The sequence below is a fragment of the Callionymus lyra genome, chromosome 16, assembly GCF_982586985.1.
Source record: "Callionymus lyra chromosome 16, fCalLyr1.hap1.1, whole genome shotgun sequence".
Lineage (NCBI taxonomy): Eukaryota > Metazoa > Chordata > Actinopteri > Syngnathiformes > Callionymidae > Callionymus > Callionymus lyra.
In genome coordinates this window covers 264409-285809 of record NC_141833.1, presented here as the reverse complement: position 1 = coordinate 285809, position 21401 = coordinate 264409, and the positions used below count along the sequence as shown (strand labels likewise).

Genomic DNA, 21401 nt, shown 5'->3' with positions numbered 1-21401 from the left:
AACCTTTTATTTATACATACAAATGTGTATATATATATATATATATATATATATATATCCCCGCACACATCCATATTTTCTGACTATTGGGAGGCACCAGCGTGTGAGGTCAGAGAATATACACAAGTCAAAAATAGACATTGCCTAGATGTGCTCTTTGTCGGACCTTTCACCAATACTCGATCCAACTGTGGGAGGCTGGATCAGAGCATCCCTAATACAGTTGAGGAAGACCCAAAACTTCAGTGGTGTGCGTAATGACTTTGGTCAGATGGGAAGAGAGAGAGCTAGCCTTGACTGACATGTCGAGCATCAATCTGTGGCTGAGAAAGCAGGAGTACGGTGACATAAGGGTGTGCGTGTGAGTGGCACTTCTATAAACCCGGTGATGAACGTTCAGACAAACCCTCACCGCTTCCTTCACCCCCACTTATCCAGTGAGCTGCTGTGTGTGTCCATCACTTAGAGGACTCTCCTCAGTGTTTGTTTGAGACCATCTCTCTCTCTGTCACTTTAGTCCCATCTATCTGACTGCTTGAGTGTAAGAGACAGTCCACTTGTCACTTAAGACCATGCAGTGGTAGGTATGCTTGTGTGTGTGTGCTTGCGAGAATTTGCAGGTTTGCATGTTGGCGGGAAAATGTGTGGCGGAAGCTCTGTGGATGTGTGTGTCTTAACTTGTGACATGCCTGACATGCATCCAAATGATACCATCTGAAAACAAAACTAGTCTGTGTAGGTTACGATAACAGGAAACACTGTTTACAGAACAGATTTAACCTTCAATTATTCCAATATGAAGATTAACATTAGATTAGAATTGAAACAGGGATCATCTGCATTTTTCAAAAAGGACTGATAGAAATGGCCAGAGACGAATAGAGAACCGGGTAAATGCCGCTCTATATGTCGATTTGGGTGCCGCTTTAAAACATGTTGGATCTATATTGTACAAAACTTATTTTTTTTTACATTAGAACAATGGTCACTAACTTTTCCTGTTTGCTGACTTTTAGACTTAACCACTGCATATTAATATTTGGTTGTTTTTAAAAATCACCGATTAAGAGACAAAATAAAAACAAATCTCAAAACGTTCTGTTATGACAGTATAAATGCAAATGAGGTATTATAAAGTTTTGAAAAGTATTATTTTGGTGATGAGTGAAGTTAGATAAGACACAAGAAGATACATTTGGTATATACAGCTAACATCAAGAGTGAGGCAGTAAAGATAAAGGCACTACTACATTTTGTATTATTGAATTATTATTAGATTGTGTACTTGTCTGTGGAGGGTATGTTTCTGTAGTGATGGAGATGGTGATGTCTTTTAGAAAATAATAGAAAATGTCTACATGAAAAAGATTTAGGAGAACAAAAAAATGAATTAAGTATTAATACATTTTACAGCGATGCAGCTTCATTAAGCAAAGGCATACTGGCAGTTTCTGAGTAATCTCCCAGCACACATCACCAGTGTGTTCACACTTGAATAAAGTGTGTCTTCTGTTTGCTCCGGGTGACTCTTCCCTGTGCCTCCATCTGTCCCTCTAAGCGGTCTTGGCAGGCCAATCTAATCTGGCCAGGAAAGGTCAGCACCACTCTAACAGCCTTTCACTCACATTATGCACTGATGCATCTCCTCTTTTTTCCCCCCTTCACCTTTCAGCCTCATTTTTTTTAAGTCTTTTGTTGAGTAACCATCTCATCTGGATTGGCTTTTCTTGAATTCACCGGCTTTTCAACCAAACTCATCTTGTCTTGTAAAATTGCTCTAACTTGCACAATAGCTATAGATGGACCAATACAGGTAAACACAGGCTAAAGGATTTTTGTCAAAACAGTTAAACTCAGCGAAACATCTCTGATGGACCAAAACAGAGATATCATGTTACAGTAATTCCAGGACAGCATAGTAGCTGTATGGTTAAAATGCTACCAGTGTCTCAACTTAAATGTTAGCAGTACCAGCCGTCACAACCGAATGACCGCAACTTAAAATAGCACACGGAAATAACGAGAAGTGAGTTCATAAAACATGGAAATGTCTAATATGATGATGCCAGCACAGCTGAATGAAAGAACCAGACTTCAAAGTTTTGAGTAGTGATGGGCAATATTATGACATACTGTACATCGTAGGGATGATTTTCAGTGTTAATAACAATGGCTTCTTTCATTTCGATGGAAAATAAGACACCTCGTCTTATTGATAAACCTGCCAGTCAGAGTAGCATTTAGAAATACTTAAGATTCGAGGTGGGTGAATGTGGAGTAATTATTTACTGAAAAACCTGCAAACATGTCTCTGAAGTTTGGAAACTTTAGGAGAAAACACTTTCAACCTTGCAAAACACAAGTAAGACGTAAGAGTATAAGGTGAGTGAATTTCAGTTTGAGATAACTTATGTCACGATAAACTAAAAACAAACTCACTTGAATACTTTTCTTGAGATGATATTGTCATCTGTAATATAACATACCGACATTCCTCCTGAGGGTTGCTGAACTAATTTTATTTTAAATAAAACTTAATTTGTGCTTTTCCCTTTAGAGTATCAGTACGGTTACAGCCAAGTGTCACAGAAGTGTTTGAAACACAAGAAAATATGACAGTAAAAAGGTGAATAGTGCATTTTCTGAGTTTCTGTGCATAGATCAAGTTCAATCTATAATTTACATGACATTATTTGAACATTTTTAGACAAAAATGTTCTCTTTTTTATACTTGAAGTGAATGTTTAGTATTTGTAGCGTTTGTTGTTTATTTGCACAATTAATGAGCCACATTTTTAAGTTTGTTATTATACTTGAAGGCTCATCACCACTTTAAATTAACCCAAAATTCACCCTATTTCTACTAATCTTCATGTCGAATAAGGGTTGAGATTATTTTCAGAGTAATCCTTTCATTTTAAAGAGTTATAGGTAGGGATGCACCGTTCCGACTTTTATGGTCTCGATACATACCTGGGCTTAGGATCGCCAAATAAAGAACCGATACCAGTGTTAAAATATGAATGTTCTCCCCTGTTGTGACATGACAATGCTGATGCATTTAATAAAAAAACTACTAAATATAGAATGACAAAGTTGTCATTTAAAAAAAATGTGCAGTAAGAAAAGGCAGAATGGGTGACCAGTGTTTGCACTTTTCTTCAACTGCACTACAGTTTGTGTGATTTATTATTGACTAATAAATATAAATGTTTACATTACACTTTTAGCATGCTTTTGCAGGAGTTTTTTTTTCCAAGTATTGGCAGTGAATATATAACGTTTGTTTACAACTGTATTAAAGTAACTAAATAAACCTTCTCCCTTTATTTAAATGTATTGTTATTTTGCCTTTGTCTTAAAAATGGCTTAATAACCTGAGAGCACAGAGGAGTCTGGAGGACTTTGGTTCATGATTGTGGTTCTAAACACGATATTTAATTATTATATTACACATTACATTACAAATTAGTATTGGAAGACACAGAGTCATGTAGGATTTATTGAATGATGAGTTTTTCTGTCAATCCACAATTATCACTTGATATGTGATCAACATGATTTAACAGTGAGTTAGTAAAGCGTTTAACGTTGTTATGACTAAATTCAAATTGTCAAATGTATTTTTGTGTCATCATTGATGGCGCTGAAGTTGACTGGAAGTTTCTCTCGTCTCTACAGAACAACATCCACTGCTTCGTCTATCCCTTTTCTTCGATCTGCTCATATTCTTTCACTTGATGAGTCTTCAGATGCCTAATAAAGTTGGTGATGTTCAATCTTCTATCGTTTTTGTTTCATCTCCACACATACAATCATATCTTCACTCCAGCAGCGCAGCTTACAAGAAACTTCTGTAAAGGTTTAACTGTTTTACCCCACCTGAAAAGTTGTATAAATAAAAAAAATAAAAAAAGAATGAGCAAGCTCAGCAACAGACTGAACTGATTTATTTCCCCCCAACCTCCTCATTCCACTCCTTTAGCAATTATCCAAACCCCCTCAAAAGCAGCAAAGAGGGATGTCAAAGGCCAACATGCCATCTTTCTGCCATTTACAGGTCAGAGAAAAGAGTAAAAGATTAGGAATGGTCATTTTGAAGTCTGCTTCTTGGCTGGCTCCAAATCCATGCTGACTTCCTAACCACCAATTATTATCCCTCCCATCTCGGTTTCTGAATCTCACCATTAAAAAAAATGACATCCATGGTGACCTTTTTGTGATCTGAACACACAACAAAATCTGATGGCAAATATATCTAGCAAGTATGAAACCATCAGGCATCCTTTCACAATAGAAATGGTATAAAACTTTAACTGTTCCACTATACTGGATAAAGGAAGCGGTTCAGAGAGGATCCTGTTCCTGACTTTTCTAGTGCCTTCAACACCATCCAGCCCACTCTGCTGCAGGACAAATTGACAGAGATGCATATGGACCCTGGTCTGGTCTCCTGGATTACGGATTATTTTACTGATCGACCACAGTATGTCAGGCTGAAGAACATCACGTCTGACACTGTGGTGTGCAGTACAGGAGCACCTCAGGGGACAGTACTGGCTCCTCTCCTCTTCACCATCTATACTTCAGACTTCTGCTACAACTCAGAGAGCCGAGTCTCGTCCAGAAGTTCGCTAACGACACTGCCATTGTTGGATGCATCAGGGACAACAGCGAAGACGAGTATAGGAGTCTAATACGTGACTTTGTGGACTGGAGTGAGAGGAACCACTTGCAGCTCAAACACCTCAAAGACCAAGGAGCTGGTCTTGGACTTCGGGAGGTCCAGGACAAAGCCACGTCCAGTGTCGAGAGAGGCGACGAGGTGGAGATAGTTGATAACTATGAGTACCTCTGTGTGTGGCTGGACAGTAAACTGGACTGGTCCTGTTACACAGACGATGTGTATAAGAAAGTTCAGAGTAGACTGTACTTTCTGAGGAGGCTTCGATCATTTAATATCTGCAAGAAGCTCCTCTGCATGTTCTAACAGTCTGTAGTGTCAGTGTCCTGTTCTATGCTGTGGTGTGTTGGGGTGGGAATGTGTCCAAGAGGAGTGTCAACAGGTTGGACAGGTTGATCAGAAAGGCTGGCTCTGTGGTTGGCATGAAGCTGGACTCACTGGTGACAGTTGCTGAGAGGAGATCACTGAACAAACTACTGTCCATCATGGATGATGACAGTCATCCTCTCAGCACTGTCATCAGTGAGCAGAAAAGCAGAATGAGTGCACGGATGCTCCTTCCCAGGTGCAAAACAAATAGACTCAAGGACTCAGTCATTCCTCGGGCTATTAAATTGTACAATTCTGAGTTCGGGGGCAGGAGTGGAGCGAAAGTATCTTGACATTCTATTTTATGTTAATCTTTGTATCCTTTGTCTTTGTTATTTTTCTTTGATCTATGTTCTTTATCTTTAGACTTAGATTGTATCATCTTGTACTTTCTCTTTATTCTTGTTCTTATTTTATTTTGATTATTTTATGAAAAATTGCTGTATTTGCTGTGGATAATTTGGAAAAAACAATAAAGTTCTACCTAACCTATACTGTGGTTATACATCTGTGGTTGGCATGAAGCTGGACTCACTGGTGACAGTTGCTGAGAGGAGATCACTGGACAAACTACTGTCCATCATGGATGATGACAGTCATCCTCTGAACACCATCATCAGTGAACAGACTACCAGATGGAGCACGAATGCTCCTCCCCAAATGCAAAACTAATGGACTCAGGGACTCGTTCATTCCTCGGGCTATTAGAGTGTACAATAGAGTGTAAAGAAAGTGTAAAGTATCATGACATTCTATGTTAATCTTTGTATCCCTTGTCTTTGTTATTTGTCTTGTTCTTATTTTTATGAATTATCATTTAGCAGAACAGACCAACCTTAATCATGCATGGGTAAAAAAACTGAAGAGTCGCTAATGTTGACGTTAACATTTAATATCAATATGTTGGAAATACATGGTTATACCTTTAAATTTCCAGGAAGTTAAAACCCCCTGGGGGTCTTTATCTTGTTTTGCAAATAAAAGTAGACATAGTAAATTAGCAAAAGTCAAACATTGAGGCCACAAAATTATAATTACTGATTTAGATTGAAAGGAAATGTGGAGATGAAGAATCCCATCTAGGGAGTGATGGTCCTTTAAACCTTGATAAGCTTCTGCAAGACTTGGGGAAGTCTTCCCCCTCACAGAGTTGAATCACAAACTGATCTTGTTCGATTTTTTAATGCCTCTCTGTCCTCTGCCTTGAAAAGCCTGTGTCCCATCCACCTTTCTTCCTCAGCCCCTCAAAGTGAGAAAAGGACAGTGGTACTTCACAAAGGAAAATACCATCTCTTCATCCTGGCAGCTGGGGACACCCTCTGTAACATCTCCAGCCATCTGGCTGGCTGTTAGATTCCACTGTTTGAAAGAACCACAAGCAGCTTTCAAGACAAAATCCAGCTTCTGAGATGTCAGTAGAGCGTGTGCTCTTATTATCGTTTCAAGTTGGTCTCCTCAGGCCACCTCTGTTATCTGTGTCACATCACAAGGTGCCTTATTAGAGCACAGCAGAAGGGTCCAACATTCGCTCATTTAATGGTGTGAGAACAGGATGAATGGAGCGCTGGGGAGAAGGTGGGGGAGCCTCCTAACGTACTGCTGCTCTTCACTGTGGTTTGGCTGAGATTTCAACATTGATCTGTCTTGTCTCAAGCAGGCTTTCAGAGTCAGTCAGGGAAGCTCAGGTGAGGCTTAGCATGTGCGCATTTAACATCAGATTGAACAGTGAGAGCAGGAGTTTAAACGGGCTCAGCAAGGAAGCCAAAACACCCCTGGAGAAGAAAAATTAAAAATTAAAATGTCCTACAAGTCTTTTTCTACTGTTGACATTTTGAAGTCCAGCTCATGAAAGCTAACTCCTTTTGAAGTAGAATTATTTTAAAACAGCTTGAGTCCACTGCGATATATCCTCTTGTTCTCAGATATAGCTGGGATCTCGAGGGAATTCAGGGAATTGTTCCTTTAGCCGCAGAGGAACTTATGACTTCAGCCAGTAACACCAAAATAAATAAACAATATCTATAATACTATGTGCATGACCAAACAGACTTATTATCACATTATTTAAATATAAACTACAAAACATAAAATATGATTTGTAAGCCAGACATTCCTTTGCTAAGATTAAAAAATAAAAAAAACAACCAAATAAATAGATATAGTGCTGTTGAATCTTGAAACAGTATTTCAACACTAAAGCTTTTAAAATGTTATTCTGTGATCAGCAGTTGTCTGCTCCAGTACTGCTTTTTGTCCTGGTCCTTATGAATACTAACTGAAATGTATGGCGTGGATATAAAGTACATTTAAGCAGACACTGATTTCTATTCATCCATCCATCCATCCATATAGATATATATATAGTGCTTACTGTGTGTTAGTGGTTCTGCGGCAGGTGACGTAAAATCTTCCACACAAATAATCAGTGTACAAATGGTAAAAATACCAACATGTTTACCTCTGAAGCCTCCCTCCAGCAATGCAGTAGCTCTGATCCTCTTCTGTCCGGCCCACTCATACTCATCAAAGCCCCGGCCATTCTCAGCGTCCATATCCACAGAGTCATCATCAGCGAGTGCACCTTCCCGCTAGCATAGACATAAAAACACATGTAAATACAAACGTAAAGAAATTATTTATTTCTCATTTAAAAGCAGATTACTCAATGAATTAATACCAACTCATAAATAATAGTTTGGTACAAAGTAATCCTTATAATTGTGATTTAACTATAAAAATGTTATTATCCAACAATGTTTTATGAAGACGCTTTGACGTTGTCAAAAGTGTCTTTTGATGACAATATCCCATTACGTTGAAACATTATATGAGGTTAGTCACTTTAAATTTGTATAAAGTTTTTTGTTCTGGTGGATCAAGTATTAAAAAAAATTATCGTGTAGAGGTACTATGTTGCAAACTACAGAAACCATTATACACAGCTTCAAAAGAGTATCATAGTAAGAAAGGAAATGTTAGTATATTTGGTGAAAAGGAAATAAGACAGGCAGAAAGAAAGGTTGTTTCTTCAAACTATTTTCAAGAGTGTAAATTTAGTAAACAGAAGCCACATGCAAGTCGTAGCAGCAAAAGACAAGTTATCATCTCCACGGATCAGAGACTTGTCACAGAAGGTGAGAAAGACAGCGTCTACAAGAAGGGGTCCGACTGGAAGGAGGCGGGGATCGGGAGCCTACGTTGTACTACCTGGATCAGGCATTGTTCCACATGTCTACTCATCTCCTCCTCGCTTCCAGACAAAGGGGCACTGCACAGCGGACATACCTGGCCCCCGTCTTCAGGCTTCCTCCTCTTCATCTTGCCAATACGGGCTGGAAATGAAGCAGCGGTAACAAAAAGAGACGGGACATTAAATTAAGTCTTTTAACATTGTCAAGACACACAATTAGACAAAGTAGCTGAGCCCATCCATGTTAACCCAGTTATTATAAGCCGAGGTGTGGCAACAACAAGGCATAAGATCCAATTCCCTGTCCATGAAATCCACCTCGTCCATCACAGCCTCACTACTTCCACGAGCACATATTTAATGAGGAATTTAACATAGCAGAACAGCCGTCACTGCACATAGAGTCTTACGTTATTTCTTAACTGCAAATGGCGCGCAGGGACATTTTAAGCAGGCTGGGAAGAGGCCAAAAGGGACCATGGTGAATAATGGTAGAACTCCTATAAAAGAACCTCCCCTTCGTGTCTTATCCTGTGATGATAATTGAGGGCAGCATGCTTAAGTACAGCAAGTGTAGGCTGTTAACTAGGTCCAGAAAAGATCCCTGCCCTGCCTGCATGCCCCTTCTCACATAAGAGTGCTTCTACTTGATGACAACTGGATGTAATGGGAGGTCAAAGATACAAATGCATTGACTGTATTATGGTGGTTATCAATGGGTTACTATTTAAAAGGATTCAATAAGTTCATTTAGGGACTACTTTGGACTTTCATTTAAGCAACCAAGCAAGTAATGGTTATTTGTAAAGCGCTTTTAACAATAAGAAATAGCTTAAGCATGAAAAATTGGTTGAGCATTGTCTAAAGGTTGCCAGGTAAGACCCGTAGTGATTTAACTAGTGCAATTACATTACTACATTACTATTACTACTATTACTATGAGATACCTCATCTCATGTCATATAGGTTATCACTGTTTGTAATTCACAACTCGATCACTGACCTTGAAATGTAAAAACATTGAAACAATCGAAATATAGAAATGAAATCAAATTCTTGTTTATGGAACCGTACCCATTTAATTTACATTATGAATTCTCAAGCCTGGATGTGTTGGATAACCTAAACATGAAAATCATAATAAAAGCTAAAGTGCAACCTTGCAAACCAATTGACTTATCTGTACTGTACCATTTCAATTGATTATTTTGGTATGGAATGCAAAGTTTGCAAAAATAGGGTTCTCCCCGACCTATATTAGTAATAGAACATACATTCTGTGCCCAAAGGGGTCATAGCAGAAGGAATTTAGTCATCGCGTCGTTTTTTCCTATTAATTAAGTACAAAAGAACTGTGGAAATTCTAATCCTTTGAGATTTTAAAAAATTACTTAAAAAGAATAAATGTATTACAATCTCAGATTGCAGAATACAAAATACATATTTATCAGCAATTGAAAATAAACAACCTGAAAATAAACTCTTGTCAAAGCTGCTTTCCTTTCACTGCATTTCATTTGACAGCTTATGTACTAGCAGCATTTGTTTACATGTGATATAAATCCCTGTAAGTTAATTTAAAGTACTGTGGATTGTGTAGTAGTAACTTGGCGCAGGAGTGGGTGATTCCTTGTGATTCTCCAGCTTGTAGAGACAATGACACACCGGGGCTAAACAACGATCACAAGTGAAAACACTATTGATACCTACCATTCAGTCTTGTTTGCCTGTTAGCCCGAACCCGTAAAAATGTCTGAAACGTAAAGTAAACATCAATTAGGCACACGATAAAACACACACTTTATTTAACTGCGAATATACAGAACTAAGTGTGGTCAAACTTCGGTGTATTCAGAAGAAAACGTTTGAACCTACTCCTCTCTTGTTTTCCATCCCCACCATCAGGTTCGACCTCTTACTGGCTGTTGTTTTTTCGGATAAACGGAGCCTCTGTGCTTCCTAAATCTCTCCGAACCTCCAAACATAGTGCTCCAAACTGCTTTTAATGCGGATGGGAGAGGATTGAAAGTGGCGCCCGGTGTGCACATATAAACTCCAGCGCGGCGGCCATGTTGTATTGTTTTGATCACGTGACAACGAGAGTACTATACGTCACAGTTCCAAAGAATCACCACCAGAGGGAGGCAGCGGGCCACCTTGCTGATGGGGCCCAACTTAGAACGCGAGGAAGTTTGACCTTTAAATTAGCAAACCAAAACGTAACGTATTCAAGTATATTTGAAAGCAACTCATGTTTACGTTTCACAAATGAATAGATAAGGATCACATTTTTGTCACACATGTTGTGGTATTTCATTATTTTATTCTGTACTGCCACCACAAACGTTTTAGTGTTTACGACACTGGAAATAAAACTTTCTTATTTTGAATCTGATTTGGGAGATTATTGCAAAGATTACATTCTAGCTTTCTTTCTCTGGTATATCTTCCCCTTCATTCGCCCTTTTCTTCAAACGTTATGAACTGAATGAAATAAAGGGAAAGTACTTTGTCCTTTTCACTCCTGTCCACTGCTAAATGAGTGCTGGCGTCAGGTCTTTATTAGGGTTCAAACTCAGGAGTGTGAAGTCACAAACTATAACTGCTGACCAAAGCATCTTCAGTTGAGGGCGGGTAGCCTCTCACACATGGTCCATCATTGGCACTTGAGTTTTAAGACCGAGTACTTCCGACCCGTCCCTACCTCTAATATGGTCATTATTACTGAGGCGTTTATGTCACACCTCAACAATGCTATGGGCAAAAGAGGAATAGAACATTGAGACACACTGAGAAGGTTGCAAAGCCTGCCATTAAGCTTCATTTTCAGGGTGGTAATAAGAGTCCACATTGACTTAATCATTTGTATAATATAAGGTGAGTTCAGCAGTTTCACCTAATGAGAAAATCTACTTTGAAGACACAAGGCCTTTATGAGCTGTGTCATCCCCAACATACGGCTGTTAGGCTCGACATGGACCTAATAGTTCTTTCTTTATGGTGTCAGGGGGAAAACCCACTTAACCTGCAGATATATCAAGACGGATGGAATTACCCACACAAAGTTTGATGAATTTAGAAGATAAAAGCAGTCAGAGTGGTGTTAAATAACCCACTCTACCAGCAGATTTACTGTACGGCCAATCTTACAGGAATATAACATAGTGTTTAATTATTTCAAGTGAGATTAATAATTAATTCAACAAACACGTTCAGTCTGAAGGAAAATATGTTATCGTTGATAAACATTTAAACCAAAAATATTATTTAAAATGATCCTAATTAGGCACAAAAAATGTACCTACAACATAATGATGTTAAGACTAGTATTTCATCACTTGTGATAATGATGGACAACATAAAAAATGTGCTGCTCGTGTGTTTGATTGTGACCTGGTATCTGTCGGAGTGGTGGGCATCTTCAGACGACAGCGGCGAAACCACCGGGGACTCTCCTTCACGCTTGATGTGAACGGACAGCAGCATCGACTGCAATGATCAAAACAACGAAATCTACAGTTGTTGATGCTTCCTAAATAAATTAGAAATAAATCACTTTCAATGTATCTTCAGGGACAAGATGAAGTCACAAAGAGGACAAATAAAATTAGGTTGAATAGATAAAACAAAGACATTTTACAAGTTTTCTTAAAAATATAACGGTCCTGATTGATAAAGATGCCAACAAAAAACAAATTCTATCCATCTGATAATTTGTAAGAGGAGAGGCAAGGATGCTCACACCTCTTATTTCGTCTGCACTTGCGCTGATGGCGTTCGTAATGAGGAAGCCATAAAATATTTGTATTTACAATTGTCTCCTATTAATCAAGAGGAGAGGGCCAGAGTGGAGGCTGAAGGGCTCGACAGCAGTAATCTAATAATAATATGTGAGAAATGACCAACCTCCTGCGCTGCCACAGTAAATTGGACATTATGCACGCTGCTTTAATGTCTGCTCGTGTGTGTGTTTAAAAAGGTCAGGAATCATTTACCTGGGGCTGTCCCGGGAATGGTGCTTCAGTTGAATCATTAGAGAATGACATTTAGCAAAGACCTTAGACTAGGTTAGGAATCTCTTACTGAAATGTTGCTCTTTGAAACCAATTCAGCAGCTCAGGCGATGGCCTGCATGTCAGTCCCCTGACTGAAACTTTGCTGACATAGTGTTTTATTCACTTAGCCTTATTCCCCAAGACTCCCTGAAAACATCATTCAAATTTTTGGTTGTGGCCTTCTTCTGAAGTGTTTTGGTATTAACCTTGATGATTTGAAACATTTCCATTTTGTAACGGCCTTGACCGACTTGTTAGACTATTGGACAATTCTTGTGTTGGTAAGGACACTAAAACCGAGTGTTCAGGATTCAAACCCAATTCTTACTAATTGTCAATTAAAGTGTAGTTTAGTGTAGTAATTGGAACCAATGTGCAATGGCACCCACCCAATAGCCTTTCCATTCTCCACAGCTCACTGCTGAATACTAAACAACAGCAGCGAGATGCACAGTCACGGCCAGAAAACCTAAGCACCACTCACCCCTCAACCCCTCTCTGTCTGAATTTCTAAAGTACAAGCCCACCCACGGCTTCACAAGTGCTGCTCTAAGCCTGGGTCAGCACCTAAATGTGTGGAGGAATGAAAATGGGTCTACTAATTTCTCCCAGGGCACTTGTGTTGCACTTGTGGCCACTTTTATGGCCTATTCCACTTTTAACTGCTGACTTTTACACCTTTTCTGTGTTTTCTTTATCATTAAAGTAAGTGTGTTTTGATGTCTTCCAGGACACAACTTTGTTTTAAGCTTTAGTAACTATATCACCTGTTATTATATCATTTTCCTGTAGGTAGACCTTTGAATAATTCTGATGATAATGCTATTTAAGGAAAGCATGCACGTACATTTTACTCAATTTTCCATGACTTAAAACACACAAAACTACAACAACGCAAGATGACTTTTTAAAGGCATTACAAACACACATTACATAACATGAGCTTATTTTTCTACAGAATACAATAATTATTAAACAGGCTACCTTTGGGGTTCCTGGGGTGGCTGCTCCATCCTTTTGTGACGGGTTCTTACTGAAAAATAAAGAAGAATTTGAAGTGTTAGCAAATGGTGTTGTAATGGTTGAGTCCATAAGTGTTAAACCAAAAAAGACCATGTTTGAGTCCCTTTAAGGATAATAAAAGTAATGGGTAATTAACATCTTGGCAGAAGTATTGGCTGTTTTTTAGTTTTACATATTCAGGTGAGTCGGATGTTTTGTAGGTTCCTTATTTGACCCTAACCTCTCATTGTTTCTTGTGAGAAAAAAATTGAGAACAAAGGGCCAAACTTTAAACTTTTCGAGTATGTCTAAAAGATCATGTGGTCCATCATTCACAAGAATCTTGGAGCTTTTGATCCTCCATATGGCTGAGGTCAACAAATGACTGCATTGAAATGGGATGTCTAATCTAGATGAAGCCTAGGGTCAGGCAAAAAATAAATAAATAAAATAATATGAATGATTAGATTTTTTTTTTTTACTTGAGAAAATGTAAAAAATGTTTGCGTGGTCTTCAGTGAAAGTTAGGTTAGGTTAGGTAGAACTTTATTGATGAAATTATTTTTTTTCCAACTAACCACAGCAATTACAGCAATTTTTCATAAAAAATAAATCAAAATAAAATAAGAACAACAACAAAGAGAAATAAAGAGAAAGAACAAGATGATACAATCTAAGTCTAAAGATAAAGATAAAGAACATAGACATAGAAAAATAACAAAGACAAAGGATACAAAGACTAACATAGAACAGAACGTCATGATACTTTCACTGAAATGAAATGAAATGAAAGTGTTGATGTCATTCAGATGTCATGGTGTTCCTTTGTTTTGAAGAAACAAACCTTGATTTAAAGTAAGTAAATAAGCACCTTTCAAGATCAGGGTCAAAAAGCGCTTAAACAATCAAAAACAATATGTGGCTAAAATACATGCTTTAAAAAGCCAAGTAGTAAATAAAAAAGCATTTTCCTGACACTAAGAAATATTTTGCCTCTAGAATGTGTAATTTTTTGCATAATTGGTAAAGTTTTGTCCCCACAAATAATGATAAAATCCTGTTTCAGGTGTTAGTTTTGTATCATCGGTGTATAACTGCCGCTACTGTGTGTTCTGTGGGCTGAACAGGCGTCCTCACCTCCACCAACAAAGAGAATAAACACGGCTGACACAGTCAAGCTGCCGTGTAATGTTGTAGCCCCCCCGCCCTCCCCCCTCTCCGTCGCTGTCATTGCTCTCTCTTGCCATGTGCTCCTACATTCATTACCGGCAGGCTCAGCAGAGGCATCAACAATAACCGCCACCTCCACCACCTTGTTGATGGTGTCAAACAGCGACAGGAGGAGACGAGACGGGGCGCCGGGAGAAGGGGGACAGCACTGTGATGGGGGGAAATTGCCACAATGACTCGGAAAAAGAGGGAGATAGGGGGATGCATAGGATTTATGATTGATAAATGGAGGCGAGAAAGGGATGAAATGCAGAATGTAAAGTAAAAAAAAAAAGCTACAGAATTGGGGGGGAGCAGAGCTCCACGTTTGCCAGGGTCCATGAATTTTTGATGGCCGGGATTAAGAGCCAGGGAATTCCTCCAGTCACCCATGCCAGAGAGAAGAGAGCAGAACCAGAAGAGTGGGACAACAATGTGAAACAAACAAAAGGCCTGCCGGCAGCAAATGATGGGAAGGGGCGTCAAGAACCTTTTAATATTATCAACAGCAACTCCCTTAAAAATGACCCGAGATCAAAACTTGTTGGATGAGAACAGTTTGGAAGAACTTCCTCTTTGCATACGTCCATGTCTGGCATCGCGAGGTGGCGTTATTGTAACGTCGGTTTGCTCAGAGAATGTTATGAAGCAGAGGGTTCCAAACCATAAACTTTCAATGGATTTTTTTTTCTTTACTTTTCCTTGAAGACATGGCCAATTCGGCCAGGGAATATTTTTTTTAATTTAATAACCAAATTGTAATTTATTTCATAATTAAAAGGAGTGTAAATGTCTGTGCTCCACACTGTAACACCTTAATGGCATCACTGATGTGATGCAAATTGATTCAGTTTACAATACAACACAAAAATATATATATATATATAATATTGTTGTAGTTTATAACTGAAATATCATTTTTAAAAACATTCCTTCAATAATTCCCCATGGTCTTACCACCAAGTAACAGAAGTATAAAGAGAGTTGGGAGGGGGGAAATATGTAGATGATTTAGCCTCACCAGTCGTCTGAGTTACAGGCTGTGATAGATTTTCATTTGCTCAACTGTGTGCGATTTCCATGTCCGCACATAAGACGCTGCAAACCGTGAAGAAGCCAAAGAGCAGGTCGTCACCGGAGAGAACACGCTGGCAGTTGCAATCAAACACATGCGACGAGACGGACCAGACGAGATGGAAGGAGAAGGGAATCAGCCAGGAGCCCAGAAAGATTTGCCCAAAACAAAGTCTGCAATTCACGGACACCTATGCCTCCACACCCACAGCTCTTTCATTCAGGAACCGCTGCTCGTCATTAAAGCGAGATCTACTACAAATTGGACAAAATTCCCACTGTCACTTTCAATGATGGTCGCCACCACGCAGAGTCCCGACGCTTGTGTATGTGTTTGAGGGAGACAGAATGAGATCAGTTCTGTTATAAATTACACACTTTCCGTCTCTATTCTTTGCCACATGGCTTAACGGCCAAAAAGACATTTGACGCACGTCCTATCTTCTGTCCATTTCTAATATTTTTATGTGCACACGTGTATGAGGGTTAATTGCAAGGAGCTAAATCAGCCAGCAGTGAAGTTGGACACCATCTCAGCCTGAAATGACGCAATTTCTTTAAATAACCACGGTCGGAGCGTGTGTGTGTACACGTGTGCGAGTGTGTGTGTGTGAGGGTTATAAGCCTCTAAATGGCTCATACAGTATTCCAGAGCCCAGAGGGAAGGGCACACGAGTAACCTTTATTAATAATTGACACACATACACCTCGTTTTATAAGTAAATGATGGATTGATCAGTCTCACTGACTTCTCATCCATCATCTATATTAAGACCTGTCCTGCTTTGTAACCTGACTGCCACGATCTAAAAATATGTTAATGTTCTACCGCAACCCATTAACAGATTTATCGGCAATGGCAGGAATTGTCGGATTTGAAGGATAGACAGGCAGCCGAGTTTGAGAACAAAATGGACACTTGGCTTAGTAACAATTATCCATGAATTTTCTTTTGTATAGTTTTTTCTTGTTGTAATAATTACTTAAATCTAGCAATGTAATTTAATATTATATTGTATGTTATTAATTATAATATTCAATATATTTTATTGCCATAGTAAATGATGACAATTCTTGAATTTAACATCATAGTTTGTACACTATAGATTTAAGATATTTTTCCGATTTGAGAATTCATGTTTCACAAATCTTTCTTCATGGAAAATCACTTTTTTCCCACTTATTATAACATTTTAATTCTCTGAAAACATTTATCAATTAGGTCGAAAAATAACTCAAAAACATTTTAACACATTTTAACAAAACCTTCTAGAAATGTCAAATTTAAAACATCTGCCTATGATGAGCGTTACATGGCGTTTTGTGAAAGTTTCCGGTTGTTGATAGAATCGCAACTGGACTCTTTCTTGCTGGGCATTGCTGTGTGCGATACAAGCAGATCCTGAACTATCATCCAACCCACATTAAATTAAAACTAAAGAAATATTTTAATAGCATGAGTTTAAAAAAAGTCTGCATTTGTAAATAGATTAAAGGTTCATAAGAAAAGATCAGCCAAATAAAAAGAAGGAAGGGGATTAAACAGGAGCTAAATGAAGTGTTATATCCACGCGGGGTGACACTATCTGTTGCCCTGCTCCAACAGGTTAATGGGGACTATCATAAAAGCGGACTGCTTAGGTTGGGAGCAGGTCATATACAAACATATACACACAAGTCACACACACACACAGGTACACACAAACACACACTCACAGCTTGCCAGGCGTGTGGTCAAGATAAAATATGGATTCTAATGGGGGTGTCCTATCGTTAAAAGGGCTTCCAGTTGATTTATCCGCCATAAAATGGCTCGTGCAACTGTCTTGTTGAGAAGTCACGGAGCAGCAGGGGCAGCCATGAGCTCCAGGTCACAGGTTTGAATCCCAATTCCTGAAAGAAACACTTAGCATTGAGCTGATGGCACCCCACATCCTTTAATGTAGATTTATGGAAGCAGGGTAAAAACTCGTCCTTTTTATACAAAATAAAGGATTTATGAGCAATAAAATGTTTGTCTTGAAACTATATTTTCCGGATGATATCATCAGGAAGTCAATGACGACATGTACTAAATTTGTTCTGTCAACGATAAAAGTGATGTTTTGAACATATTTACAGTCTGGAAAATCGTACTTTTCTTGTCTATCGCACAGTTAATGTCAATATGATTGAATTGAATGATTAAAAGGTGCAAGTCTAGCAGTGTCTGGGATCTTCTAAGTAGGCGTTTTCTGTCAAGAGAAGTGATGAAAAGACCATTATTTACGTGTTTATAGCACATGTATTGTGGGTAACTGGTGCTTAAATGTCCAGAGAAAAAAAAACTGCAATGTAATGTGTGATGAATTTGTTCATCTAGTTTGTATTATATATTACAATTGAATTAATGAACTCATCACTAGAAACTTGAATGAAAAAATAGCAGCAATAGCTAATAAAAATGAACTGCCTTTTTAAGATTTTAACAATTAACATTTAAAAGATTAAAAGGGAATCAGAAAAGAGGAATCTCAAATGTAAAACCTATGATTGACAGATATGCTTTTCTGTTGACTCAATGTTTTTAACATCTACACATGAACAGAAACAATCTTGTTTTGTATAACCTCAAAATTACTAGAATGTCATAAAACAAGGGCAACAATTGTCACCCATTGTTGTGTAATTTGTCAACATCTTACCTTTAATGTTTGTAAGAAACTTTCAAGAAAATTCAAACAGTGTACAACTATGATGCCTTTAATCGCGTCAGGTGAACTGTGAACATATTCCTACCTGAGGCAAATGGCGGCGAGCCTCTCTATTTCAGTCTCCATGTGTTCCTGGAGTTCTCCGGGCCGAAGGAGAACCTGGCAGATGGGACAAATTGGAGCCTGGCTGTCGTACAGCGACATCTTCTTTTTACCTGCGAAGGAAGAAAGGATGAAGGAAGAATAAGAAACGTGATCCAGTATTTTTCACAAAAGTAGTTAGAAAATAAAAATGTTTTCGCATCACACCATACGATTCTCAAGTACATACAGACGTATCCTGTGCTGCAGGAGTGGTTCTGGTGTTGTTTTTGTGGGGTCAGAGTCAGGAATAGGGATTTAAGTGGTATCACGACCAGACAATATAATGAAGAGTCTGCCAATACTTACTCACTTCATTCTCCTTGATCAGGAGGTCGGGATCAGGAGTGTTGCTTAATATACGTGAGTGTCATAAGACTGTGCAAGCTCAGTTATAAAAATATAATCCATTGAATATGTTGCTCACTGCTTAAGGTTGTGACACATTTCCTGATTTCCTTAAATTGGTTTCTTGAGACCCAGAACAATAAGACCCAGCCAGGATATCCCGGAAGACTTTACGTCACCATGTTCACAATACATCTGGCAGACGATCACCCTATTAGTTATCTTCAATTTTTTCTTTTAATGAAATGAAAAAATTATAATTGCTATTTATTGCTTAATGTATATTTTCTCATACTTGTTTTTTTTTTTAATTTAACATTTTAATGTATTACCTTATTATATTTTCTTTTATTAAATTGTTTCATTATTTTCTTTTTATGATTCTTAGTGAATAAACTCTCATCAAGTGTATGTCCAATTAAGTTCCTATCTTATTTTGTGATACTAATTTTCAAAACTTGTTTCAGAATAATTACAAAACACATAAAGTAAATCAATAGTGAAAATGAACAGAAGATAGGACATGCGTCAAAATAGCGCAATTGAACAATAGAAAAAATGCACTTTCCATCTTTGTTTCAGCCTCAAACTGTTTACCGAGCACATCTTTTCCATTCATCCCTCTCCCCTCCTCTTCCCCACTTCCTCCCCTCCCACCTCAGCCACCACCGCTGCCTCTTTATTGCTTTGACAAGATAATTTGAGTCATGCTGAAGCTGTCGCTGTCCGCCACAACAAACAAAGAAAGATCCAATCCTTGTCTGCAGCTGATGAAGGCAGGGGAGAGCAAGGCGAGGGCTGGGGGGCTGTGGAGGGGCCTTTCTATTTCTCAGACAAACACACAGACTGGGTGAACACAACTGTTTACTTGCAAACACCATCATGTGTTAAATGATTATTTATTTCTTGCTGTTTGCATTTATGGAGCAATTTCATTTTGAAATCACACTTTTTTCAATGTTACTGCAACTCTTTTATAGCCGATATTAAAATGTAAATGCAGGAAAGCAAAGTAAAAGCAGCAATAGTGATTTTCATTTTCTGTTTTCTGTTTACCTATGTTAATAATGGCTTGATTTTAGTTTATTTGCATGTGAAAAAGAAAAAGAGGAGAACGTTTTCTATCATCCGGCATAATATTGTTTTAGTCACCCTGGTGGTCAATGGTCCTAAAGCAATTACTCATTTCTTAAAGGTGGCCACTGAAAAGATAATAAAAAGCCAAACAAAAAAGTGAAACAACTAACAGTATTTAGATAATACAATAGAAACTTGACAGTAGCAAACAAATCTTGGAAAAAAAAAAACTTTTAATTGTTAAAAACGGTATATTAAGGGCTGTATAAATATATTGTGGGAAATAGCGAACATCGATTAGCAGGTTCTTTTCATTTCAAATGTAACTGGGGGCCAATCATTTCTCTTTTCTTTGCATTAATGCCATGTTTCTCCCTTTATTTCCGTTTCTCTTTTTACATCTCCTCCTCACTGTGTCAAACGCTCCCTAAGGGAAGTGAATGATGGGGGGCGGCAGATAGACAGATAAATTCAGGGGAGGAGAAGAGAGGGGGAGAAGGGGGCTGTTGATGTGATGTGATGTCGCACACCAGTCTTGTCAGTGCCTTAAAGATGATTAATGTCGGGACACACACACACACACACACACAGCACAACACACATAACTATGTGCATCCCGTATGTCTTCAAAAGCTCACAAACACACCCGCAGCGGAACACGTAGAGTTTAATCTCCAGGAACACAGGGAAGGCCCCGGAACGGATGAAGGGAGGAATGAGGATGTTGGAGGGAGGAAGAGGGTGATGAGGAATGATGAGGATGAGGAAAAAGAGAGGGCCGGACAATAACAAGGAAATAGGGCTGACAGGACTTTTTAATGCTGAGATTCTTCAGTGAAATGCCGGCCGGTGGAGCGAGGATGGAGGAGAAAGGCGAAGCACCTCTCTCTGACAGCAGTGATGAAGAGTCTGCCTGATCCTGCCTAATGTGCAAAGATGGATTGTCTCATCTCTTGTCCCTTTCTCTTCTCTCTCAATCCCTCCATCCGTCTTGTACCTGGGTGTTGGGTGAATCCCCTCCTTTGGCTTTTCCCCATTTAGGCCCCTCTTGTTTCTCTTTCTTTATCCAACCTGACCTCCCTTTATCATCCTCCGCCGCTGCCTTCCATCCGTCTCACCTCTGTCACATGGTCAACTTAAAAGCACTCGCTGGTTATGTTCGTATCACAGAACAATATGTCAGCCAGTTGACAGGCGACATTTCCTCAGATATCAGGAATCCACCAGAGTTGAATCCCACAACTTATCAATTGGACATAAAAACAAAAGTTATCATCCACATGTCCAGTTACCTTATTTGAATCTTATTATTCCATTAACTGCAATTACTGTTACACACATTTCATTCTTTAAGAAAGATACAGCTCTTGACTGTTTTTTGTGTTAGCAGCAAAACTATGGAAACTCACTCAGGTCTCACTAGATACCGACTAGTGTTTATCCAGGGGTAATCGCTTACATTTCTAAATGGAAAACGTCATGTATTGTTGTAAGGTGCCATCACAACAAACAGACAATAAGAACAACAATTTAATTGATATGATGGATTTCAAATTGCT

The 21401-nt window shown here is 38.7% G+C and overlaps 1 protein-coding gene across 8 annotated transcripts in view; it reads right to left on the bottom strand.

Moving 5' to 3' along the window:
* Nucleotides 1-21401, bottom strand: part of rnf220a (ring finger protein 220a) — a 120834-nt gene that overhangs the window by 11972 nt on the left and 87461 nt on the right. For 2 of the 8 annotated variants that reach the window (XM_087810242.1, XM_087810247.1), the window contains exons 3-8: nt 18362-18491; nt 13283-13331; nt 11637-11732; nt 9954-9996; nt 8261-8385; nt 7512-7641 (exon numbers count right to left, since the gene is read on the bottom strand). In XM_087810242.1, the coding sequence (XP_087666368.1) occupies nt 7512-7641; nt 8261-8385; nt 9954-9996; nt 11637-11732; nt 13283-13331; nt 18362-18491 (573 nt within the window). Of the gene's footprint in view, nt 1-7511; nt 7642-8260; nt 8400-9953; nt 9997-10118; nt 10327-11636; nt 11733-13282; nt 13332-18361; nt 18492-21401 lie in introns of those variants that run through there. The other 6 variants (XM_087810245.1, XM_087810248.1, XM_087810241.1 and 3 more) reach the window with 4 other exon arrangements.